Genomic DNA, 25,839 nt, shown 5'->3' with positions numbered 1-25,839 from the left:
TAACTACTATAATACTGCCTCCTATGTACAAGAATATAACTACTATAATACTGTCTCCTATGTACAAGAATATAACTACTATAATACTGCCTCCTATGTACAAGAATATAACTACTATAATACTGCTCCTATGTACAAGAATATAACTACTATAATACTGCTCCTATGTACAAGAATATAACTACTATAATACTGCCTCTTATGTACAAGAATATAACTACTATAATACTGCTTCCTATGTACAAGAATATAACTACTATAATACTGCTCCTATATACAAGAATATAACTACTATAATACTGCTCCTATGTACAAGAATATAACTACTATAATACTGCCTCCTATGTACAAGAATATAACTACTATAATACTGCTCCTATATACAAGAATATAACTACTATAATACTGCTCCTATGTACAAGAATATAACTACTATAATACTGCTCCTATGTACAAGAATATAACTGCTATAATACTGCTCCTATGTACAAGAATATAACTACTATAATACTGCTCCTATATACAAGAATATAACTACTATAATACTGCTCCTATGTACAAGAATATAACTACTATAATACTGCTCCTATGTACAAGAATATAACTACTATAATACTGCTCCTATGTACAAGAATATAACTACTATAATACTGCTCCTATGTACAAGAATATAACTACTATAATACTGCCTCCTATGTACAAGAATATAACTACTATAATACTGCTCCTATGTACAAGAATATAACTACTATAATACCGCCCCAATGTGTAGTAATATAGCACCTACAATGTGGTAGATTGGATATTTTATTTCTTGGAGACCTCACTCATCATTTTGTACAGGATAGCTGTATAAATATCATGTCCTTTTCTGGACAGCTGCTTTAGGAATGGAGATGTCACTGGGTGTGAAGAATCCCGCTGTCCAGCAGGAATGGTCTTGGTGTCTCAGGAGTCAGACCGCAGTATTGAGTAGACAGTGTGCCCCATCACACCCCTTGTTTCTTAGTGCAAGTTCCTGAGATTCTGGTTGATTCTCCTGGAGTTGGAGTCCGGTGGTCACTCTCCTGGTGTCTCCTCATCATCATTCAGTAGCTAGATCCTCTTCCTTCAGGTTCAGTTAATAACAGGCCCCTTTTATTCACTGGACTGACCTTTGGTTAGGACATGGATATCTTGAGGATGAATGCTACTGTTCCAAGAGATTGTGCGAGGAGCAGGGCCTATAATGAAGGTAGATCATGTCATTGAGGAGGAGATGGACAATCATGGCAGAGCAGGGATGTATATAGATACTAACCATATTCGTACTTGATGGTATCCAGTACAAGGAGGACATCTCAACCACCATGAGGACCAGAACGGCAGCTGTCCCTACCAATCGGGCACCCTGCTGAAGAGAAGAGCGTCATTGTGGTGGGACGTGACCCTCTGTGGAGCACAGGGTCCACACTTAGTCCAGTGCTGCAATCCTTCTCAAGTACAAAGCTGTGAAATAAGTATTTGCCCATTTCACAAAATAAAAAGTTTCTGATATTTAAACCAAACAAAGGTAAGTAATCGGGTAACATGGGTCAGCACTTTGGGAGAAGAAAGTCCACCCATACACCAGGGCACTGGTGGCATCCTCCATGACTAAAACCAAAGTCATATAATCTGATCTGAGGTTTTCTCGGTTGAAAGATCCTTGTCCTCTTCGCTGCGGTCCTTCATACAGCAAGGTTTCAGGTCCAGAAGAGCTGATATAACATTGCCTGATTCTTATTAGTCCTGACTTACCTTCTTCATCTCCCATGAATGGGCTTCTCTGCCACTGGATGGGGTGTGTGAGGAGAAGCGCTGGAAGGTGCAAAGTGTAACAAAAAGAAGAAAAGAAGCCAAGATGCCCCACCTCCAACCATTACATACAGGTAGTCGCGGGCGGTGGATGCCCAATATTTCCCATGAACCCCCAGGAGGTGGAGCCCACATACAGCACCCCCCGACACATCCTCCCAGGAGCAGAGACGTCTTTCTGCTTCTGATAACATTCTGTGTAGTATTCAGACATGGAGCACCAATGTTATCAGGGGGAAAGACCACCATGTGCAGCAGGGTCACGGGTGTCAGTCTTTATAATACTTGTTGGTATAATTATATCTAAGACCCAGATTCCATTACTCACATGATTCGGAGCGTAAGTGGCGAATCTCACGAGAAACGATCCGTTCAGGTTTGTTGTGATCAGGAAGATCACCTAAAGTGGAAAGAAGAGACGATTGATGATCCCAGTGATCAAGAGCCTCAATAGTTGTACGGATCTCAGATACTTATAACCCCATCCCACCTCCGACGGGAGATATGACCTGTGTTAGACAGACGGTCCTTACGTAACTGGAGCTATTTCATCCCCTCCACCACTTTTCTCTGCCTTAATCTGTATACAGTGTGGCTCTGCTATGAATACACCCATCCCTAAGTCACTCAGGCAGGAGAGCTCACAGCAGCACAGAGGATTGTGATCCTTCCTGGAAGCTCTGGAGCATTCACACACAGACTGTTGTGAAGATTGAAGACCAGTCAGTAGAGTAAACAAATGAGGGTCCACACCAAGTGTTTGGTTTTGCAAACAACCATTAATTATGAGAGTGTTGAATAAGTGAGGTGTTATGGCAATGGGGGGGGGGGGGGGGTATAATTTTCCATATACACATCATGTTCATTGAATCAGCATTTGATAAACTCACATGGTAGACTGAGAAGATAAAGTAGATCCAGGGCGCAATGACCAAGAAGACCAGAACCTGTGTACAAAAAATAACCTATTAATATCACAAGAAATAAGATCATCAAGAGGTCACCACAAGAGGTTCTCCAGAACATGATGAACATGAGAATATACTTACTAGATCAGAAATAATGCTGCTGCTCCATCCTGAAGAGAGAAAGCAAATTGCATCAAAAAAGTCTAAAAAATTAATTGTGCCCCACCAAGTAATTCAGTCCTACCTCCTGGATGAGGTCTCATACTCCACCTAGTAATTCAGTCCTACCTCCTGGATGAGGTCTCATACTCCACCTAGTAATTCAGTCCTACCTCCTGGATGAGGTCTCATACTCCACCTAGTAGTTCAGTCCTACCTCCTGGATGAGGTCTCATACGCCACCTAGTAATTCAGTCCTAACTCCTGGATGAGGTCTCATACGCCACCTAGTAATTCAGTCCTAACTCCTGGATGAGGTCTCATACTCCACCTAGTAGTTCAGTCCTACCTCTTAAGTGTGGTGCTATACTCCACCAAGTAAATCAGCCCTACTTCCTATATGGGATCTCATACGCCACCCAGTAATTCAGTCCTACCTCCTGGATGAGGTCTCATACTCGACCTAGTAGTTCAGTCCTACCTCCTGGATGAGGTCTCATACTCCACCTAGTAATTCAGTCCTACCTCTTAAGTGGGGTGCTATACTCCACCAAGTAAATCAGCCCTACTTCCTATATGGGATCTCATACGCCACCCAGTAATTCAGTCCCACCTCCCTGATGAGGTATCATACTCCATCAAGCAATTCAGCCCTAGCTCCTCAATGAGGCATACTCCACCAATTAATTAAGTCCTACCTCGTCTATAGTGTCTTATACTTCACCAAGTATTCAGCGCTACCTCCTAAATGAGGCATCATACTCCACCAAATAATTCAATCCTACCCCCTTAATGAGGTCTCATACTCCAAGTAATTCAGCCCTAGCTCCTCAATGAGGCATAATCCAGCAAGTATTCAGCAATACCTCCTCAATAGGGTTTCATACTCCACCCAGTAAATCATTTCTACCTCCTCGATGAGGTCTCATACTCCACCAAGTAATTCAGTCCTACCTCTTCAATGGGGTCTAATTCTCCACCAAGTAATTCAGCCCTAGCTCCTTGATGAGGTATCATACTTGACCACTTCTTTGTAGGTGAAGCTGCCAACATCAGTAATTACAATGCACATTAAGGTTTAATGACCACTAAAGACTTGACCACACATCCATTAGATCATACACTGATCAGTTGGATCCAGTTATATTGATACCGCGGGTGCCATGAATAACAATGCAGATGGTTGTCAATGCTTGTGTAAGATGTAGTTGTCAAGCTGGTAACATTTTTTAGGATCCAAAAAAAGTGACATTTCATTGATCATCCTCCACTTCAATTCTGAAGGTTTCCAGGACCCTGGTGGACTCCTGGTCCCTCTTGACATATAGGAAATGGCGCACTGTTTTGGCCAAGCATTGGCTGTGGTGCCATTTCCTGTATGTCAAGAGGAACCAGGAACTAGAAACGAATGAGGAGTTGGAAAGCGACGGAATGAGAGTGTTGGGGTGGGGAGGGGTATCTGTGAGGTGAGTATGACTTATTTAGTTGTTTTTTTTTGTCACATTTTGACCCTTTAAAATAAATAACTGGCCGACAACCACTTTATTTGAAGTGTGTGGAGAATTAGGGAGGTCCTGCACTAGGAAGCCAATCTGATCTCTAGAACACAGGATGGCGGGGAATGCTTGGCACCAGTCTACGACCCCATACATCGCCTGACCTCATCATGACCATGACAACCAACTCCTGATGGCTTCTAGTTTATTCAATGAGGCTCTGTCTGACAATGCACTCGAGGATTCACAAGCTGCAGGGTCTACAAAGGTCTAATCACCACCACGCAGTACAGGGGACATTTCATGGGGGAGGTTCATAGAGCCAAAAGTCAGAGTGTCCTGTGAAAACTCAGGTTCATGAGTTGAGACCAAAAGCTGCTTTAAAATACATTTAACATGTCCCACATGTCTGTGAGGAACAATAGCAGAGATGTGATGGACAATAGCAGAGATGTGATGGGATTGGGGTCACCATTGTTGGTTTTTGTATTGGAGGTCATGGTTAAAGCTTGGACAGAGGACAATGATTTCTTCTACAGCGTTGTATCTATCACATACACTCATAATAACGAGAATTCACTTTGATGGCTGATGACTGCCACCCTACAACCAGCGACACCACCACCACCACCACCATCACCAGTACCGCCAGCAGCATTGCCACTATGGTCTTCTCTTAGTCCTCAGTTGTACCTCTAGAGATTACATTATATATTAGCTGCACTTTGTCTTTCATCAATTCATTGTCCATTTTCTCCTTTTCGGTGAACAGAGAGAGACCGCCACTCAGTTGAGCGATGGACGGCTGGTTGGTCAGGATGTTCTTCTCAGTCCTGGGGCTGCTGTCATCCATGTCGTCAGCTACAACAATCACCTTACTCTTACCTGTAAGGGAAACAGAGATTAATGAAGGGCTGGAGACGAGATCTGAGGAGCAGGTTACATCACCCATCATTCATGCTGGGTCGGAGATCTCATAACAGTGGTGACATTGATGGAGGAGCTAACTGGAGGAGAAGACCAGCTTTCTGAGCTACAAGGAATGGGGCGAGGAGAACATGGTAATGTAGGGTCCTCATATACTAGTATGGTGGGGATTAGGCCTCTTGCAAATGAAGTATTTTCTTTCCGTGTGCGTTTCGTTGTTTTTTTTTTGGCGGACCGTATGTGGAACCATTCACTTTAATGGGTCCGCAAAAAAAAGGAAGGTACTCCGTGTGCATTCCGTTTCCGTATTTCCATTCCGCAAAAAAATAGAACATGTCCTATTATTGTCCGCATTACGGACAAGGATAGTACTGTTCTATTAGGGGCGAGCTGTTCCGTTCCGCCAAATCTGGAATGCACACGGATGTCATCCGTATTTTTTGCGGATCCGTTTTTTGCGTAATGCAAAATACATACAGTCGTGCAAGAAGCCTTAATTATAGGAATAGGGGCTATTCTTGCCCAAGGACTACTCTCCTATAAGTAGGCCCTTGCCCAGTTGTAGTGTACGGGGACTGTAATGCCCGTCACTACAAAAGTGTCACTTGGTGTGCTGTCGTCCCTCCTTATTTATGGGGAAGTTGGTATATGTCATCTTTATAAATTGTCATGTAATGTAATGTTATGTATTTCCCTGTTACTATGACACTTGCATGTACAGGCCTGCTAGGGGTGTCATTCCAGCTTCTAGTCACTAGAGGGAGCTAGGGAGCCCTAGGTTATATAAGGCCCAGTCAGGGAAGCAAAAGTCAGTCTAGTTTAGAGCTCAGAAGTTTCTAGAGCCTGAGGAAGCTGAGAGGGAGACAGAGGCAAAGCGCAGAGAAGCAAGAGGTACTCAAGATAACAGAGGAGGTACTTTATAAAGAGAGAACCAAGGATATACGCCAGAGTTAAGGTATTGGGCCTTGGAGAAGATTTTCTATGTCCCAGGATCAGTCAGAAATAGAGTGCAAGCTCCTGTACTGCAAGTCCTGTGTTTCACACTCTGAAGTCACCTTGCTTAATCTGTATTGCCTGCATCGACCGTATTGAAAAATCAACTGTATGCAAAGGAACTGTGCTTCCATTAATGTCTCTATATGGAAACTACTAAAGTTGGAGTTTTGTTTTAACATCACGTGGTTCCTCAGTTATTCCTGCTATCAGCAAACGGCGTGCCACCGTTTAATTGGCACTGGCGTCACGAACATTTTCTACCATCACCTGCCCTTGCAGAGAGTCAGCCGTCTCAGGTTAGTGTCTATTGCACTACTACACCCAGAAACTCTATTAAACACAACTTGAGTACGCTGCACAGTGACCACCTACAGTAATGAGACACCAGTAAGCGGGGTTTCTATGGGTGTTATGCCTACTAGGGATGCCCACCCTACCATAGTCCGCTGTCCTGGACACTAAGATTACACAAGTCCAGGTCTCATGGTTGCACTTACCAAGCACCTTTGACATATGTTTCAGTTCATCATCGTACAGCGAGTCTGTCACGTTGGTGATGTTGACCCGTCCTCTCGTCTTTGAGTGATACAATATGGAGAACGTGCACCGCGAGACCTGCTGTCTGAACTGCGCAGAATTCGAGTTTGTAATAGTAAAAGGAACTACTCTTCCCACTCCGCTCAGAATGGAGGTGAGCCAGGCGTACCCTTCCTGTGCACTCCGGGAGAAGATCCCGATGACCTGCCCGCTCCGGGGAACAGGATCCTGGAACAGAAAACTCATCAAGAGCCGAGATCATGAGAGACGATGTAAAATACAGAAGAAAGCTGCTTTTGGAGGCAATTGGCCCCTTACTTCATGGACCCCTATGCCCCTGCCCAAGGTGTACATATGGTACTCCTGCCTTACATATATGCACTTGGTGATGAGGTACGTATACTGTGTACTGCATGTTCCAGTGCATCTCCTGGCCTGCAGGGATCACTACTATGTACCAAACCATTACATGTGATATAGTAGGCATTAAGAGCGCCCCCTTCTGAAATAATCAGATTAGTTCCGTAAGTGGCAGCCATGAGGTTACACCAGGTGCCCCCAACCCACAGTCAGGGTGACCCCATAAGCCTAGTGCTCACCTTCTGATCTCCTCGGCCGCAGAGATGCAATTTACAGGTACAGATGGTGGTGAAGGTGGATGGAGGAACGAGAACGACCTTCAGGAGGAAACACAGTAGAAGAGGAGGTTATCACAGAGTTGGAGATTATACCAGACGTGGCTCAGTGTGAACAGTGTCTCACCAAGGACAAGAGAGAGGAGTGAAGACTTGACTGAAGGACGATCACCTGAGCGATCATCACACATGTCACCAGCGTCACCGCCAGGATCCAAGACGTCTGCAAGGGAGAGAAGGAGCGAAAAGTCCTCAGTCCAGGAGCAATGCAGAGTCAGGTCTGGGGATCTCCTTCCACCAAGCACAGTCGCCAGACCAGACCACTACTGCAAGTGAACCCTGGGTCTGAAGGTCACAGGACAGGGTGGTGGAGACCCAACAGCAATGGCCCCTTTTGTAATCAAGCCCTCCACCTGCTATCAGCACTTTACTGCACTCACCACTCTGTCCATGATCCAGCAGGAGAGCAGCGAACCTTTCACGATGACTGTGATGATGACACATATCTGGGAGGAAGAAAATAATCCATCATTGACCCTGTGCAGGAGACCCCCCTCCCAAAGTGGGGACTGGGGAGAACACAGGGAAAGGAGCAAGTCCTCCAAATATCAATCACTCTGCTGCCACATGGTAGAAAATCCTACAATGACTAGGAAACCTGCCATTCAGGAGCCAGGGTGACATCAGGGGACATAATACCGCTGCCACACTGAGGGGGTGACCACCGAGGGCTGCAGCTGTACAGACTCAGTGATCTGCTCCCCGTCACTTCCAGGTGGGTCTTCTGCTGCTCCTCTGGGGCGGGGCTGACCCGGTGTGCACCATGATGTCATCATTAACCCCAAGACTTACAGAAAATAACAAGGAGTTTTCATGGCTGGAGAATGACGTCCAGAAAGGGATCAACACAATGACGAAAATCTGTGAAGAGGAATAATAGTGACTGGCAATAACTTCTGATACTACTACTACCACCATCATTACTACTAATAATATCTGATAATACCACTATTACTACCATCATTACTACTACTAGTAGTACTAATAATCACTGATAATATCAAATAACACTACAACTACCACCATCATTACTAATCATCGCTGATAACATTATCTGATAACACTACTCCTATCATGATACCACAACTAGCAGTGACACGGTGACACGTACATACGGTAGAGGGACCGGACCTAGCGTTACTGCAAGAAGAAAAAAAAACAATTATTAATGACCCCTCTATCCCCATCATCATCCCTCCAGTCCCCTATTCTTCCTCTAACCTTCCATGGTGATGCATCCTGCCCCCATCATTCCCCCTCGCCCCTCTATGACCCCTGCTGCCCCCATTATTCCCCTCTATGACCCCTCCTGCCCCCATTATTACCCCTCTATGACCCCTCTTGCCCCCATTAATACCCCTCTCTTCCCTCTATGACCCCTCCTGCCCCCATTATTCCCCCCTCTATGACCCCTCCTGCCCCCATTATTCCTCCTCTCTCCCCTTTATCACCCCTCCTGCCCCCATTAATCCCCCTCTATGACCCATTATTCCCTCTCTCTCTTCCCTCTATGACCCCTCCTGCTCCATCATCCCCCTCTCTCCCTTCTATGACCCCTCCTGCTCCATCCCCCTCTCTCCCCTCTATGACCCCTCCTGCTCAATCATCCCTCTCTATGACCCATCCTGCTCCATCATCCCCCTCTCTTCCCTCTATGACCCCTCCTGCCCCCATCACTCCCCCTTTCTCCTGCTCCTGTTACAATGTATCTTGACAGATGTTACAGGATCTAATAATGTTACAAGGTTATAAAGTTATCTCCGCTGTTAGAGCTCCGTCCTTACCCCTCCCAATCCTTCCCATGAAGGCTTCCATGTAATGAAGTGAATCCTGAAGATCTGATAACGGAACCTCAGAGGCTGATCTGTAAGAAGAGTGAAGAACACCAACCTCAGAGACACGGAGGATCATGTGAGACCACACTGCACGTCCCCTGTGCTCTGCATCCATCACAATGCACTGCACCAGACATGATGGAACACTTACCGGTAATTGGGTTTCCTGGAAATCTCCACAACAGCAGACCTGAGATTGCTCCTCTCCTGCTAGGGACAGGAAAAACACATCCAGGGACGATAAAACCAAAACACTTCCTACAGTTCCTTAGTGTTTTACCGAGACCTAACGCTTCATCACAACTTTACTTCAATTCATCAACAACAAAGAACAAGCTCTGCCTTCAAATGGATCACAGTGCTGTTGTGGAGATTTCCAGGAAACCCAATTACCTGTAAATGTAATTACCCCAGTCATCTTCACAACGGCACACCTGAGAACTAACCAGGATTTACTGAGGGGTGACATCTGCCCACACATCTAGTCTGTAATGTCTAGTAAACGTGGGAATCTTCTTCCAGGTTGCAAGTCTGCTCTACTGATGCTTTCTCTGCCCTTGTAGAGTGATCCTTCAGGAGTCGGGATCTCCTTCCCCTTTATGTTGTGTGCCTCTAATCAGCTGTCTGATCCGTCTGGATATGTGACTCGCTGCAGCTTCTTTGCCTCTTTTAGGAACTGCAAATTGAATGAACGGATTGTTGTCCTTCCTCCAGGACTTAGAGTTCCGTCCTAGGGGTGCAAAATTATTCAGCCCCCTTGACTTTTTTCGTGTTTTGGCGCCTCACAACCTGGAATTAACATGGATTGTTTGAGGATTTGCATCATGTAATTTACAGAAGATGCCGACAACTTTGAAGATGTTTTTTTTATTTTTATTATTGCGAAGCAAACAACAAATAGGACAAAATAACAGGAAAAGTCAATGTGCAGAACTATTCACCCCCCTAAAGTCAGTACTCTGTAGAGCGGCCTTTTGCGGCAATCACAGCTCCAGGTCGCTCTGGATCAGTCTCTAGGAGCAGTTGCCAAATCTGACCGCTGGGATTTCTGCCCATTCCTCCTTGCAGAACTGCTCCAGCTCCTTCAGGTCGGATGTTTGCGCTTGTGAACAGCAATCTTTACGTCTGACCACAGATCTTCTATTGGATTGAGATCTGGGCTGTGACTCGGCCGTTCCAACATTTACATGTTTCCCCTTAAACCCCTCAAGTGTTGCTTTAGCCGTGTGTTCGGGGCCATTGTCCTGCTGGAAGGTGAACCTCCGTCCTGGCCTCAGATCACGCACAGAGTGGTGCAGGTTCTGCTCAGGAATATCCCTGTATTTACCACCATCCATCTTTCCCTCAGCTCTGACCAGTTTCCCAGTCCCATCCCCCAGTATGATGCTGCCACCACCAGGTCTCACTGTGGGGATGGTGTTCTTTGGGTGATGTGATGTGTTGGGTTTGCTCCAGACATAGCATTTTCTTTGATGGCCAAAAATTTCAGTTTTAGTCTCCTCAGACCAGAGCCCCTGCCTCCATACATTTTGGGAGTCTCCCACAGGCCTTCTCACAACCTCACAACGCGCCTTTTTGTTTTTTTGCTGACAGTAATGGCTTTCTTCTGGCCATTCTGCCATAAAGTCCAACTCTATGGAGCGTACGGCTTATTGTCCTCCTATGTACAGATCCTCCAGTCTCTGCTGTGGAACTCTGCAGCTCCTCCAGGGTCACCTTAGGTCTCTGTGCTGCCTCTCTCATTAATGCCCTCCTTGCCCGGTCCGTGAGTTTTGGTGGGCGACCGTCTCTTGGCAGGTTTGCTGTTGTGCCATGTTCTTTCCATTTGGTTATGATAGATTTGATGGTGCTCCTGGAGATCATCAAAGATTTCTCCACAACATTGTCCCTTTCTTGTTTGGAGAGTTCCCTGGTCTTCATGGCAGTGTTTGGTTAGTGATGCCTCTTGCTTAGGTGTTGCAGCCTCTGGTGTGTATATGTAATGACAGATCATGTGACACTTAGATTGCACACAGGTGAAATCATTTCACTAATTATGTGACTTCTGAAGGTAATTGGTTGCGCCAGAGCTTTTTATGGGCTTTCTAACAAAGGGAACGGAGCAGCTTACCCCTAATAGAACATATGCACAGGACAATTTTCTGCTTTCTATTTCTAAACAATAGATTTATATATTTTTCTCATTTCACTTCACCAACTTAGACTATTGTGTTCTGATCCATCACATACAATTCAGATGAACAAAACATTGAACTTAAGGCTGTAATGTAATAAAACAAGAAAAAAGTCAAGGGGGTGAATACTTTTGCAAGGCACTGTATATGAAATTTATTGCACTGTGTATCTGCATTATGTATTTACACAATTTTTGCATTATTGTGTTAACATTTCTGCGACGTTCAAGCACTTTAGCCCATTGTCTGGACTATTTTACGAGTACAACAATGTGATCCTATGCACCACAAATGGTCTTTGGACTGTTAGCCATATAGCTAGCACCTTACTTCCTTGCTCATATGGACTGCCTCTAAGGATGTTAATACTAATGGTCTTATGTCGCCTTGTGTAAGCTTAGAAAGCCGAGGCATTGTATTGTGTTGTTGCTACACAAGGGGGACCAAGTGGTAAGTCACAAGCAGATCTAACACCGTCAAGGGTAACCCCGCTGCTAATGTGTGTTTATGTATGTCAGGATGTCCTGAGGCCTTGTGCGCGGCCTTTGGCCTCATGCACACAAACGTATGTATTTTGCGGTCTGCAAAAAATACGGATGACATCCGTGTGCATTTCGTATTTTGTGGAACGGAACAGCTCGCCCATAATAGAACAGTCCTATCCTTGTCCGTAATGCGGACAATAATAGGACATGTTCTATTTTTGCGGGCAGAAATACGGACATACGGAAACGAAATGCACACGGAGTAGCTTCCGATTTTTTTTTTGCGGATTCATTAATATGAAACGGAATGGACACGAAAGAAAATAAGTCCGACTACAGAGAGAAGTGCAGCATAAAGAAGAAGCCAAGTTATTGAGTCAGCTTGTCAGTACAGCAGAGTGAGAGAAAGATATAGCAGTGTTGAGTTTGCCTGCCAGTTTAATGCTAAAGCCTGCTGGAACTAAGACAAAGCCTGTAAGCTGTTAGAACAAACGTTTATTCAAAGTAAAGCTGCCATTGAACTTCATCTCAAGGTCTGGTATTATTTTATCCCTCAATTATTCCCCTTTTTATTGCTTCAGAGCCAAAGCCTGGGGTCCAGCGGTATCCAGGTAGGAGCACCGTGACACATAAAGAGACATTTAGGCCGCACTACACCACTCAGCATTTCCTACACCTAGGACGCGATATAGGAGGGCCCTGGGGGATGCAATGCTGCCACCAGAGACTCAAGTTGCCGCTCCTTCCAGTATGGACACCAGACTCACCATCGTTACCACCAGCTCAGCAGCCGGCCCCTGCTATATACAGTCAGGTCCAAACCAGGTGAATGGTGCAGGAATTACAGCAGTTTGCATATGTGCCTCCCACTTGTTAAGGGACCAAAAGTAATGGGACAGAATAATAATCATAAATCAAACTTTCACTTTTTAATACTTGGTTGCAAATCCTTTGCAGTCAATTACAGCCTGAAGTCTGCAACGCATAGACATCACCAGACGCTGGGTCTCATCCCTGGTGATGCTCTGCCAGGCCTCTACTGCAACTGTCTTCAGTTCCTGCTTGTTCTTGGGGCATTTTCCCTTCAGTTTTGTCTTCAGCAAGTGAAATGCTTAATCGGATTCAGGTCCGGTGATTGACTCGGCCATTGCAGAACATTCCACTACTTTCACTTAAAAAACTCTTTGGTTGCTTTTGCAGTATGCTTTGGGTCATTGTCCATCTGCACTGTGAAGCGCCGTCCAATGAGTTCTGAAGCATTTGGCTGAATATGAGCACAAATTATTGCCCGAAACCCTTCAGAATTCATCCTGCTGCTTTTGTCAGCAGTCACATCAATAAATACAAGAGAAGCAGTTCCATTGGCAGCCATACATGCCCACGCCATGACACTACCACCACCATGCTTCACTGATGAGGTGGTATGCTTAGGATCATGAGCAGCTCCTTTCCTTCTCCATACTCTTCTCTTCCCATCACTCTGGTACAAGTTGATCTTGGTCTCATCCGTCCATAGGATGTTGTTCCAGAACTGTGAAGGCTTTTTTAGATGTTGTTTGGCAAATTCTAATCTGGCCTTCCTGTTTTTGAGGCTCACCAATGGTTTCCATCTTGTGGTGAACCCTCTGTATTCACTCTGGTGAAGTCTTCTCCTGATTGTTGACTTTGACACACATACACCTACCTCCTGGAGAGTGTTCTTGATCTGGCCAACTGTTTTGAAGGGCGTTTTCTTCACCAGGGAAAGAATTCTTCGCTCATCCACCACAGTTGTTTTCCGTGGTCTTCCGGGTCTTTTGGTGTTGCTGAGCTCACCGGTGCGTTCCTTCTTTTTAAGAATGTTCCAAACAGTTGTTTTCCGTGGTCTTCCGGGTCTTTTGGTGTTGCTGAGCTCACCGGTGCGTTCCTTCTATATAAGAATGTTCCAAACAGTTGTTTTGGCCAGGCCTAATGTTCTTGCTATCTCTCTGATGGGTTTGTTGTGTTTTTCAGCCTAATGATGGCTTCACTGATAGTGACAGCTCTTTGGATCTCATCTTGAGAGTTGACAGCAACAGATTCCAAATGCAGATAGCAGACTGGAAATGACCTCTGGACCTTTTATCTGCTCATTGTAATTGGGATAATGAGGGAATAACACACCCCTGGCCATGGAACAGCTGAGAAGACAATTGTCCCATTACTTGTGGTCCCTTAACAAGTGGGAGGCACATATGTAACTGCTGTAATTCCTGCACCGTTCACCTGATTTGGATGTAAATCCCCTCAAATTACAGCTGACAGTCTGTAGGTAAAGCACATCTTGTCCGTTTCATCTCACATCCATTGTGGTGGTGTATAGAGCCAAAAATGTTAGAATTGTGTCCATGTCCCAATATTTATGGACCTGATGTATATCCTCTTTTACCCGTAGCCAGGGCGCCATTCATTTCTGAACTCCCCCTTCTGGTCCGGATGTGACATTATTCCTGGCTAATCAGGATAGCCCCTGGCCATCAGGCAAATGGAAGTGACGTCAGACAGTAATCGCCCCACCTGGCCCAGTAATCGCCCCACCTGGAGCGCCGCCGAGTCCTGCCACATATCTATCTCTGAGGCTTCAAAATGATTGGCTCCCAGATATACTGATGGCAGGACCCCTGGTACCCGCACACGGCTGGCACACTGCCAGGATACCCGCTACCCGCACACAGCTGGCACGCTGCCAGGACCCCTGGTGCCCGCACACGGCTGGCACACTGCAGGATCCCTGCTACCCGCACACAGCTGGCACACTGCCAGGATACCCGCTACCCGCACACGGCTGGCACACTGTCAGGACCCCTGGTGCCCACACATGGCTGGCACACTGCAGGATCCCTGCTACCCGCACACGGCTGGCACACTGCCAGGATCCCTGCTACCCGCACACGGCTGGCACACTGCCAGGATCCCTGCTACCCGCACACGGCTGGCACACTGCCAGGATCCCTGCTACCCGCACACGGCTGGCACACTGCCAGGATCCCTGCTACCCGCACACGGCTGGCACACTGCCAGGATCCCTGCTACCCGCACACGGCTGGCACGCTGCCAGGATCCCTGCTACCCGCACACGGCTGGCACACTGCAGGGATACCCGCTACCCGCACACGGCTGGCACGCTGCCAGGATACATACAGCCCTAATAAGAGACAGGAAAAACACTGAGGAATAGGACAGGTTGGGGTGTAACTTCTCTGGATGAGTTTTTCCTGTCCCTAGCAGGGGAGGAGCAATCTCAGGTGTGCAGCTCTGGAGGTGACTGGAGTATACGACATGTTTAAACAGGAGAATGTGACGCAAGTGTAAGGCTCCATTCACACGTCCGCAACGTGTTTTGCGGATCCACGGAGCCGGTACTAATAGAATATGCCTGTTCTTGTTCGCAATTGCGGACAAGAATAGGACATGTTCTATTTTTTTGCGGAACGGAAGTGCGGACCCAGAAGTGCGAGTCCGCAATTCCATGTCCGAGCAGCACGATGTGCTGCCCCATAGAAATGAATGGGTCCGCAATTCCGTTCTGCAAAATGCGGAACGATATTGCGGACATGTGAATGGAGCCTAAGACATGATGGAACAGGAGAATGGTGTACAGCTCTGGAGGTGACTGGAGTATAAGACATGATGGAACAGGAGAATGGTGTACAGCTCTGGAGGTGACTGGAGTATAAGACATGATGGAACAGGAGAATGGTGTACAGCTCTGGAGGTGACTGGAGTATAAGACATGATGGAACAGGAGAATGGTGCACAGCTCTGGAGGTGACTGGAGTATAAGACGATGGAACAGGAGAATGGTGTACAGCTCCGGAGGTGACTGGAGTATAAGACGTGATGGAACAGGAGAATGGTGCACAGCTCTGGAGGTGACTGGAGTATAAGACATGATGGAACAGGAGAATGGTGTACAGCTCTGGAGGTGACTGGAATATAAGACATAATGGAACAGGAGAATGGTGCACAGCTCTGGAGGTGACTGGAGTATAAGACGATGGAACAGGAGAATGGTGGCTAGAGCTCCGGAGGTGACTGGAGTATAAGACATGATGGAACAGGAGAATGGTGCACAGCTCTGGAGGTGACTGGAGTATAAGACGATGGAACAGGAGAATGGTGTCTAGAGCTCCGGAGGTGACTGGAGTATAAGACGATGGAACAGGAGAATGGTGTCTAGAGCTCCGGAGGTGACTGGAGTATAAGACGATGGAACAGGAGAATGGTGTCTAGAGCTCCGGAGGTGACTGGAGTGTCCCTCTCTGCTCATCCTCCGCGGCCTCCTGGTCGCACTGCGGGTACAATCTGCTCTCTCTGGGCTTGTACCTCTGTCGGTGCCGCCCGGATTCGATGATCAGGCTGTGGCGCTCAGTCTGTACCGGCTCAGGATCCGGCGGCCTCTTGTTGGGTGACTACGCCCGTTCTACTTTACAACGGTTTTGTTCAATCTCCCACCATAGAGTCTGAAGCCGTCTGTATACCAGGAGGGGCGCTGCAGAGGACTTGGCCCGTGGGGGCGCTGCAGGGGAACGAGCGCATAGGGGCGCTGCAGAGAAACGGGCCCATGGGGGCGCTGCAGAGGAACGGGCCCATGGGGGCGCTGCAGGGGAACGAGCGCATGGGGCGCCGCAGGGGAACGAGCGCATGGGGGTGCCGCAGAGGAACGGGCCCATGGGGGGGCGCCGCAGAGGAACGGGCCCATGGGGGCGCCGCAGAGGAACGGGCCCATGGGGTCGCCGCAGGGGAACGAGCTCATGGGACGCTGCAGGGGAACGAGCTCATGGGGGCGCTGCAGGGGAACGAGCACATGGGGACGCTGCAGGGGAACGAGCTCATGGGGGCGCTGCAGGGGAACGAGCACATGGGGGCGCTGCAGGGGAACGAGCACATGGGGGCTCGGCAGAGGAACGGGCCCATGGGGGCGCTGCAGGAGAACGAGCTCATGGGGGCGCTGCAGGGGAACGAGCTCATGGGGGAGCTGCAGGGGAACGAGCTCATGGGGGCGCTGCAGGAGAATGAGCACATGGGGGCACGGCAGAGGAACGGGCCCATGGGGGCGCCGCAGGGGAACGAGCGCATGGGGGCGCTGCAGGAGAACGAGCTCATGGGGGCGCTGCAGGAGAACGAGCGCATGGGGGCGCTGCAGGGGAACGAGCACTACTATCAGGGTAATCCGGCTCATGTTAGGACAGCTGTGCGCCAAATAATAAATCAAACACTAAAAGCGCGCAGATGATGTGGAAAGAGGGCGAGCTTAGTAGATGTGGCCCGCAGTGTCTGCTGAAACATTGTAGCCAAACAGCGCTCCCTCTGCTACACTGTTATCAATCGTCTGGAGTCTAACCGGTGGGATAAAGGGCGTGCACACAATGTGACATTACCGGACATTTTGGGCGTTACCTCCTGCTGGCTCCTTCAGTAATAACTGCACATTAACCCCTTCTCCTCCGCAGACGCTCCTCTAGAGGGAAACCACCCGCTTCCTGTGAAGGCTGGAAGTGCAATCCTAGTGAAAGTGAAAGGAGAGGCGGGGGAGGGGAGGTGGCGCTCGACAACTCGCCTCCTATAACCGACACCTGCACAAGTCCTGCCCCGGGGGGGGGTGCTCCCACAGGTCCCCGCCGGGGAGACGCCGCGGTCAGTGCGATTATCGGGGTCGGAGCCATCTCTGACTGTACGGACACCGCGGTCACACCGTCAGAGCGGGATTCTGCGTCACGCGCTCCAACCGCTTATCATATCCGTGAAAGATAAGAATTCGTGTTCAGCGACTTCTGTTTTCAGGTTATCGAAGAACCGCGTTATGGATTCCGCTACCGCGGCAGCATAGACTGGTGGTATAGGCCTCCGGGGTGCGCGTCGCCATAGAGTTCCCTTACTGTATCCACCTCTATGACGCTGCCGAACACGAAACAAGTTCACCCAACACTAATCATAATAATAATAATAATAATATCCCGCACTTTCCCGGAATATAACGGACGCAGACTCCACCCGAATGCTTGTGACTAAATCCCAGGACTCAGAGGGACCAGTGACAGGAGGATCACCTCAGAGTTACCGCCGCCCCTCAAGGGGTTAATGTACGGAGAGGTGACGTGACGGAGGAGGCCACGCCCCAGCTGCTGCCCAGTGTCAGCGCAGTGTTCATTGCCAATAAAGCTACAGGAGAAAAAAAAAAAAAAAGGAGTTGGTGACTCAGCAGAAGAATGGCAGCTGTAGGAGAAACGGAGCAAGTGAGAGACAGTGTGTGAGGGGCCGGGGAGGACACACCCGGGGTGTGTGAAGGGCCGGTGAGACGTGGAGGACACACCCGGGGTGTAATGAGGGGCCGGGGAGACGTGGAGGACGCCCGGGGTGTGTGAGGGGCCGGTGTAGTAGCGTTACATTACCCTACCTCGTGAGATTTCCCTACCTCCTGACTTCCTGTCGCATCGGAGATGACGTATGGGGGCGTGCCTTAGGTTTGACTATCTGCGCATGCGCAAAAGCACAGTATAGGGAAAATCTCACTGCCGATTTTAGCAGCACACCGGGACACTGCGCATGCGTCGGGGAGCCGAGGTAGGGAAATATTACGGCCCAGTGCGCAAGCGCGGTTAACTCATGAACATCCACCCGATATACGCGCCTACGTTCCACTGCGCAAGCGCCGAGGGTAGTATAAATATCCATTTCAAAAGCGCTTTTAACCCTTTGCAGGAGCAATTCTCATGTTGGTTCTTGAGTGATTATTCTCTTATTTATAGGTTCTATTATATAAGGGGTCTGTCTGCACAGTATATGGGGGGGGGTCTGTCTGCGCAGTATATGGGGGGGGGTCTGTCTGCACAGTATATGGGAGGGGGGGTCTGTCTGCGCAGTATATGGGGGGGGGGGTCTGTCTGCGCAGTATATGGGGGGGGGGGTCTGTCTGCGCAGTATATGGGGGGGGGGTCTGTCTGCACAGTATATGGGAGGGGGGGTCTGTCTGCGCAGTATATGGGAGGGGGGGTCTGTCTGCGCAGTATATGGGGGGGGGGGTCTGTCTGCACAGTATATGGGGGGGGGGTCTGTCTGCACAGTATATGGGGGGGGGGTCTGTCTGCGCAGTATATGGGGGGGGGGGTCTGTCTGCACAGTATATGGGGGGGGGTCTGTCTGCGCAGTATATGGGAGGGGGGGGTCTGTCTGCGCAGTATATGGGGGGGGGGGTCTGTCTGCACAGTATATGGGGGGGGGGGGGTCTGTCTGCACAGTATATGGGGGGGGTCTGTCTGCACAGTATATGGGGGGGGGGTCTGTCTGCGCAGTATATGGGAGGGGGGGTCTGTCTGCACAGTATATGGGAGGGGGGGTCTGTCTGCGCAGTATATGGGGGGGGGGGTCTGTCTGCGCAGTATATGGGGGGGGGGGTCTGTCTGCACAGTATATGGGGGGGGGGGTCTGTCTGCGCAGTATATGGGGGGGGGGTCTGTCTGCACAGTATATGGGGGGGGGTCTGTCTGCACAGTATATGGGAGGGGGGGGTCTGTCTGCGCAGTATATGGGGGGGGGGGGTCTGTCTGCACAGTATATGGGGGGGGGGGTCTGTCTGCACAGTATATGGGGGGGGTCTGTCTGCGCAGTATATGGGGGGGGTCTGTCTGCACAGTATATGGGGGGGGGGGTCTGTCTGCGCAGTATATGGGGGGGGGGTCTGTCTGCGCAGTATATGGGGGGGGGGTCTGTCTGCGCAGTATATGGGGGGGGGGTCTGTCTGCGCAGTATATGGGGGGGGGTCTGTCTGCGCAGTATATGGGGGGGGGGGCTGTCTGCGCAGTATATGGGGGGGGGTCTGTCTGCACAGTATATGGGGGGGGGTCTGTCTGCGCAGTATATGGGTGGGGTCTGTCTGCACAGTATATGTGAGGGGGGTCTGTCTGCGCAGTATATGGGGGGGGTCTGTCTGCGCAGTATATGGGGGGGGGGTCTGTCTGCGCAGTATATGGGGGGGGGTCTGTCTGCACAGTATATGGGGGGGGGTCTGTCTGCGCAGTATATGGGGGGGGGGTCTGTCTGCGCAGTATATGGGGGGGTCTGTCTGCGCAGTATATGGGGGGGGGGGGTCTGTCTGCACAGTATATGGGGGGGGTCCTGTCTGCGCAGTATATGGGGGGGGGGGTCTGTCTGCGCAGTATATGGGGGGGGGGGTCTGTCTGCGCAGTATATGGGGGGGTCTGTCTGCGCAGTATATGGGGGGGGTCTGTCTGCGCAGTATATGGGGGGGGGGTCTGTCTGCGCAGTATATGGGGGGGTCTGTCTGCGCAGTATATGGGGGGGTCTGTCTGCGCAGTATATGGGGGGGGTCTGTCTGCGCAGTATATGGGGGGGTCTGTCTGCGCAGTATATGGGGGGGTCTGTCTGCGCAGTATATGGGGGGTCTGTCTGCGCAGTATATGGGGGGGTCTGTCTGCGTAGTATATGGGGGGGTCTGTCTGCAGTATATGGGGGGGGTCTGTCTGCGCAGTATATGGGGGGGGTCTGTCTGCGCAGTATATGGGGGGGGTCTGTCTGCGCAGTATATGGGGGGGGTCTGTCTGCGCAGTATATGGGGGGGGGGTCTGTCTGCGCAGTATATGGGGGGGGTCTGTCTGCGCAGTATATGGGGGTGGTCTGTCTGCGCAGTATATGGGGGGGGGTCTGTCTGCGCAGTATATGGGGTGGTCTGTCTGCGCAGTATATGGGGGGGGTCTGTCTGCGCAGTATATGGGGGGGGGGGGTCTGTCTGCGCAGTATATGGGGGGGGGGGGTCTGTCTGCGCAGTATATGGGGGGGGTCTGTCTGCGCAGTATATGGGGTGGTCTGTCTGCGCAGTATATGGGGGGGGTCTGTCTTGCTCCACGTGTGGCCTGTGTGTTAGATGTGGAGCTGTGCACCACGTGTGGCCTAACACACACGTGCTGTCCAGCTCCACATCTAACGCACAGTCCACACTGTGTGTGTGAGGGGCCGGGGAGACGTGGAGGACACACCCGGGGGTGTGTGAGGGGCCGGGGAGACGTGGAGGACACACCCGGGGGTGTGTGAGGGGCCGGGGAGACGTGGAGGACACACCCGGGGGTGTGTGAGGGGCCGTGGAGACGTGGAGGACACACCCGGGGGTGTGTGAGGCCGTGGAGACGTGGAGGACACACCCGGGGGTGTGTGAGGGGCCGGGGAGACGTGGAGGACACACCCGGGGGTGTGTGAGGGGCCGGGGAGACGTGGAGGACACACCCGGGGGTGTGTGAGGGGCCGGGGAGACGTGGAGGACACACCCGGGGGTGTGTGAGGGGCCGGGGAGACGTGGAGGACACACCCGGGGGTGTGTGAGGGGCCGGGGAGACGTGGAGGACACACCCGGGGGTGTGTGAGGGGCCGGGGAGACGTGGAGGACACACCCGGGGGTGTGTGAGGGGCCGGGGAGACGTGGAGGACACACCGGGGGTGTGTGAGGGGCCGGGGAGACGTGGAGGACACACCCGGGGGTGTGTGAGGGGCCTGGGAGACGTGGAGGACACACCCGGGGGTGTGTGAGGGGCCTGGGAGACGTGGAGGACACACCCGGGGGTGTGTGAGGGGCCTGGGAGACGTGGAGGACACACCCGGGGGTGTGTGAGGGGCCGGGGAGACGTGGAGGACACACCCGGAGGTGTGTGAGGGGCCGGGGAGACGTGGAGGACACACCCGGAGGTGTGTGAGGGGTCGGGGAGACGTGGAGGACACACCCGGAGGTGTGTGAGTGGCCGGGGAGACCTGGAGGACACACCCGGAGGTGTGTGAGGGGCCGGGGAGACCTGGAGGACACACCCGGGGGTGTGTGAGGGGCCTGGGAGACCTGGAGGACACGTCCCCACATGCTGAGGATTTTTCACGTCCCATCTGGGAGGCTGTAAATCTCCCTGAAAGTCATAATTTGCGGCTCAAAATATTTGAATAAAAATAAAGCTTCTTGGAGAGGAAATTACTGTTTTTGCACCAAAATAAATAGACTGAAAAAAAGTCACAAAATAGACAAGTGAATTAGTCCAAAACTTCACAATTTCAGCTGTAAATTTAGTAATAAAGTTAGTGTAAACCCTTCAGTGACTGTGCCCGGTCGGTGCCCGCTGGACTGTGCCCGCCTCCGTGTGCTACCACCGGTCCACGGCCCTGTTCACATTGGACGCTCTGTCCCATCCGCAGAGACTTTCTACTACAATAAAATACGTGGACTGAACAGAAAGTGACCGGACCGTCTCCTCTCCCCTCCAGGTGGTGTCTCTGCGGGGCAAGGTCTGCCTGGTGACGGGCGCCAGCTCTGGGATCGGGGCCGGCACTGCCCTACTTTTTGCCCGTCTAGGAACCCGGTTGGCTCTTAATGGAAGAAATGAAGAGAAATTGAAGGAGACGGCTCGGGGCTGCGAGGAGTTCTGTGAGCAGAAGGTGACGTCACTACTATAACCATAAGGCCGGGGCTACACGACACGTAGGGCTCAACTCCTCTGCTACATGTGTCACACGACACGTAGGGCTCAACTCCACTGCTACATGTGTCACGTGACACGTAGGGCTCAACTCCACTGCTACATGTGTCACGTGACACGTAGGGCTCAACTCCACTGCTACATGTGTCACGTGACACGTAGGGCTCAACTCCTCTGCTACATGTGTCACGTGACACGTAGGGCTCAACTCCACTGCTACATGTGTCACACGACACGTAGGGCTCAACTCCTCTGCTACATGTGTCACGCGACACGTAGGGCTCAACTCCTCTGCTACATGTGTCACGCGACACGTAGGGCTCAACTCCTCTGCTACATGTGTCACACGACACGTAGGGCTCAACTCCTCTGCTACATGTGTCACGCGACACGTAGGGCTCAACTCCTCTGCTACATGTGTCACGCGACACGTAGGGCTCAACTCCACTGCTACATGTGTCACGCGACACGTAGGGCCCAACTCCACTGCTACATGTGTCACGCGACACGTAGGGCCCAACTCCACTGCTACATGTGTCACGCGACACGTAGGGCCCAACTCCACTGCTACATGTGTCACGCGACACGTAGGGCTCAACTCCACTGCTACATGTGTCACGTGACCAGGGCTGGGACAAGGCCATTTGGTGCCCAGGGCGAAGATGGCAAACTGCGCCCCCCCCCCCCCCCCCCCCCCCCCCCCCCCCCCCCGTTTTTAAGAAAGAATCAATGTTGTTTCAAAACAAGAATATACTTAAAGCAATAGAACAAAGGACTGTGGGACTTTGAAAGTCACAGACACTATAAAGTTCCCCCCCATCATCATGTGCCAGTATAAAGTCCCCCCCATCATCATGTGCCAGTTTTGTAATAAGCCCCCCCAATGTGCCAGTAACACTATTGTAAAAAAAAACAAAAAAAAACACTTATACTTACCTAAGTGTCAGCGATGCGATGCAGCCTCTTCCTGTGTCCCACGCTGTAATGTAAGGCTCAGGCGGCACGATGACGTCATTGCGCCGGCCTCTGATAGGCTGCCGGCCTAGTGCCTGCAGCCAGGGGCGTACATAAAATCACTGGGCCCCATAGCAGGAATCTAAATTGGGCCCCCATTCCCCTTTTATAGCCCCTCCCTTTGTTCCATGAACTATTCTTGCTGCTGCGTTTTATAATTTATGCCATCAGGGCCGGAATGGGATTACAAAACAGCCCTGGCACACAAAAGAGGTATAATAGATGCAGATGTATATTATATACAGCAGTGTACAGTTATGTGAGGTACGCGGTATAATAGATGCAGTGTGTACAGGTATATAGTATATTCCCTAGTGTTCTGATATGTGAGGTACAGGGTATAATAGATGCAGTGTGTACAGGTATATAGTATATACAGCAGTGTACTGATATGTGAGGTACGGGGTATAATATATGCAGTGTATACAGTATATACAGTAGTGTAATATGTGAGGTACGAGGTATAATAGATGCAGTGTGTACAGATATATAGTATATACAGCAGTGTACTGATATGTGAGGTACGAGGTATAATATATGCAGTGTATACAGTATATACAGTAGTGTAATATGTGAGGTACGAGGTATAATGCAGTGTGTACAGGTATATAGTATATACAGCAGTGTATTGACACCTCGTACCTCACATATCAGTACACTGCTGTATATACTATATATCTGTACACACTGCATCTATTATACCTCGTACCTCACATATATAGTATATACAGAAGTGTACTGATATCTGTACACACAGCATCTATTATACCTCATACCTCACATATCAGTGCACTGCGGTATATACTATATATCTGTACATATTGCATGTATAATACTGTGTAATATATGCAGTGTGTGTGCATGTATGTGTGTGTGTGTATATATATATATATATATATATATATATATACAGAGCAGTGTATTGATGTGACACATAGAAGGTATAATACTGTAGATGCAGTGTTTATAGAAATATGTGGTCAGTTATGCATTATAGTCACTGTGAGGTACATGAGGTAGTGGTAACTGTCTGAAGTAGTATACATGAGTGAGCAATGAGTAAAAACAGGGCATGGAGGGGGGGGGGGGTAAATGATGAAAAGTGGAGGACCTCCTCTTACCTCTCCATTCCAGTCTGTATGGATCAATACAGAGCTGCTTGTGAACTTTTAATACTTGCTGTTAGGGGTTGAAGGACCTGTGATGATGTCATCACAGGTCCTGGCAGATGTACCTTTGAAACCTAGGAACTACACCATTTTTGGTGCAGTTCCTTTGCTAGATTCTGCAGGACCTGTGATGTTGAAGATGATGTCATCACAGGTCCTGGCAGATGCACTGTTCTAACCTGGGAACTACACTTTACACTGTGCAGTTCCCTTACAGGACCTGTGATGACATCATCAAAGGTCCTTTAGCTTTAGAAAGGTAAACAGGAGTAATTAGGGGGCGGGGCCTCTCCTCCACTTCGGTGCCTGCCTGCAGCCTATCAGAGGAAAGGGAAGGGACACGCCTCTCCCTCCCCTGCACCTCCGCTGGCACAGACAGTTTACAATGGAGATGAGCGCAATGGAAGCGCTCATCTCCCTGTGCCCGGCGGCGGCTGCTCACTTGGGGGGGGGGGGTCATTTTAGTTGGGGGGGCACATGGGGGGGCACAGCATGATGTAGGGGGGGCCGCCGCCGTGGCCCCCTCTGGCCCCCCCCCTGGCGACGCCACTGCTGCTGGCACTTCACCTGCGCCCCCCTCCTGTCCGCAAATGGTAGCGCCCAGGGCACCCGCTCCTTCGGCCCCTGCCTTGTACCGGCCCTGCACGTGACACGTAGGGCTCAACTCCACTGCTACATGTGTCACGCGACACGTAGGGCTCAACTCCTCTGCTACATGTGTCACGCGACACGTAGGGCTCAACTCCACTGCTACATGTGTCACGCGACACGTAGGGCCCAACTCCACTGCTACATGTGTCACGCGACACGTAGGGCCCAACTCCACTGCTACATGTGTCACGCGACACGTAGGGCCCAACTCCACTGCTACATGTGTCACGTGACACGTAGGGCTCAACTCCACTGCTACATTTGTCACGCGACACGTAGGGCTCAACTCCACTGCTACATGTGTCACGTGACACGTAGGGCTCAACTCCACTGCTACATGTGTCACGCGACACGTAGGGCTCAACGCCACTGCTACATGTGTCACGCGACACGTAGGGCCCAACTCCACTGCTACATGTGTCACGCGACACGTAGGGCCCAACTCCACTGCTACATGTGTCACCCGACACGTA

General features: G+C 50.2%; 2 protein-coding genes across 8 annotated transcripts in view; one reads left to right on the top strand and one right to left on the bottom strand.

Moving 5' to 3' along the window:
• Window positions 1–755: 755 nt before the first annotated feature.
• Window positions 756–17,623, bottom strand: LOC121008942. Of its 7 annotated transcripts, none has more exons than XM_040441774.1 (14): window positions 17,448–17,582; window positions 9,339–9,418; window positions 8,666–8,694; window positions 8,347–8,415; window positions 7,935–8,000; window positions 7,622–7,717; window positions 7,459–7,536; window positions 6,820–7,087; window positions 5,093–5,284; window positions 2,886–2,914; window positions 2,727–2,783; window positions 2,165–2,236; window positions 1,301–1,393; window positions 762–1,223 (listed from the first exon to the last, which is right to left on the bottom strand). In XM_040441774.1, the coding sequence occupies exons 2-14, from the start codon at window positions 9,367–9,369 to the stop codon at window positions 1,161–1,163; spliced, it is 1,143 nt and encodes a 380-aa protein (XP_040297708.1). In that variant the 5' UTR covers window positions 9,370–9,418; window positions 17,448–17,582; the 3' UTR covers window positions 762–1,160. The 7 variants fall into 7 exon arrangements, with proteins under 7 accessions (XP_040297705.1, XP_040297706.1, XP_040297710.1 ...); XM_040441773.1 differs by having other exon boundaries at window positions 764–1,223; window positions 17,467–17,623; XM_040441769.1 differs by lacking the exon at window positions 17,448–17,582 and having other exon boundaries at window positions 758–1,223; window positions 9,339–9,480.
• A 536-nt stretch (window positions 17,624–18,159) lies between these two features.
• Window positions 18,160–25,839, top strand: part of LOC121008946 (3-oxoacyl-[acyl-carrier-protein] reductase FabG-like) — a 41,621-nt gene continuing 33,941 nt past the window's right edge. Inside the window, exons 1-2 of the mRNA XM_040441781.1 lie at window positions 18,160–18,302; window positions 22,321–22,491. Coding sequence (XP_040297715.1) covers window positions 18,276–18,302; window positions 22,321–22,491 — 198 coding nt within the window. The 5' untranslated portion in view covers window positions 18,160–18,275. The remainder of the gene's footprint in view (window positions 18,303–22,320; window positions 22,492–25,839) is intronic.

The sequence above is a fragment of the Bufo bufo genome, chromosome 7 (genome assembly GCF_905171765.1).
Source record: "Bufo bufo chromosome 7, aBufBuf1.1, whole genome shotgun sequence".
In the NCBI taxonomy this organism is placed as follows: Eukaryota; Metazoa; Chordata; class Amphibia; order Anura; family Bufonidae; genus Bufo; species Bufo bufo.
Note: the sequence above shows the minus strand (reverse complement) of the source record. Positions and strands in the feature narration are given on the sequence as shown.

Excerpts from the sequence above, each read along its gene's own strand:
- LOC121008942 (XM_040441769.1), bottom strand. The coding sequence starts at position 9,465 with ATGATCCTCCGTGTCTCTGAGGTTGGTGTTCTTCACTCTTCTTACAGA. Across the intron at positions 7,718-7,934 it reads GCTGGATCATGGACAGAGTG|ACGTCTTGGATCCTGGCGGT; the intron begins GTGAGTGCAGTA and ends TCTCCCTTGCAG. Across the intron at positions 2,784-2,885 it reads GCAGCATTATTTCTGATCTA|GTTCTGGTCTTCTTGGTCAT; the intron begins GTAAGTATATTC and ends TTTTGTACACAG.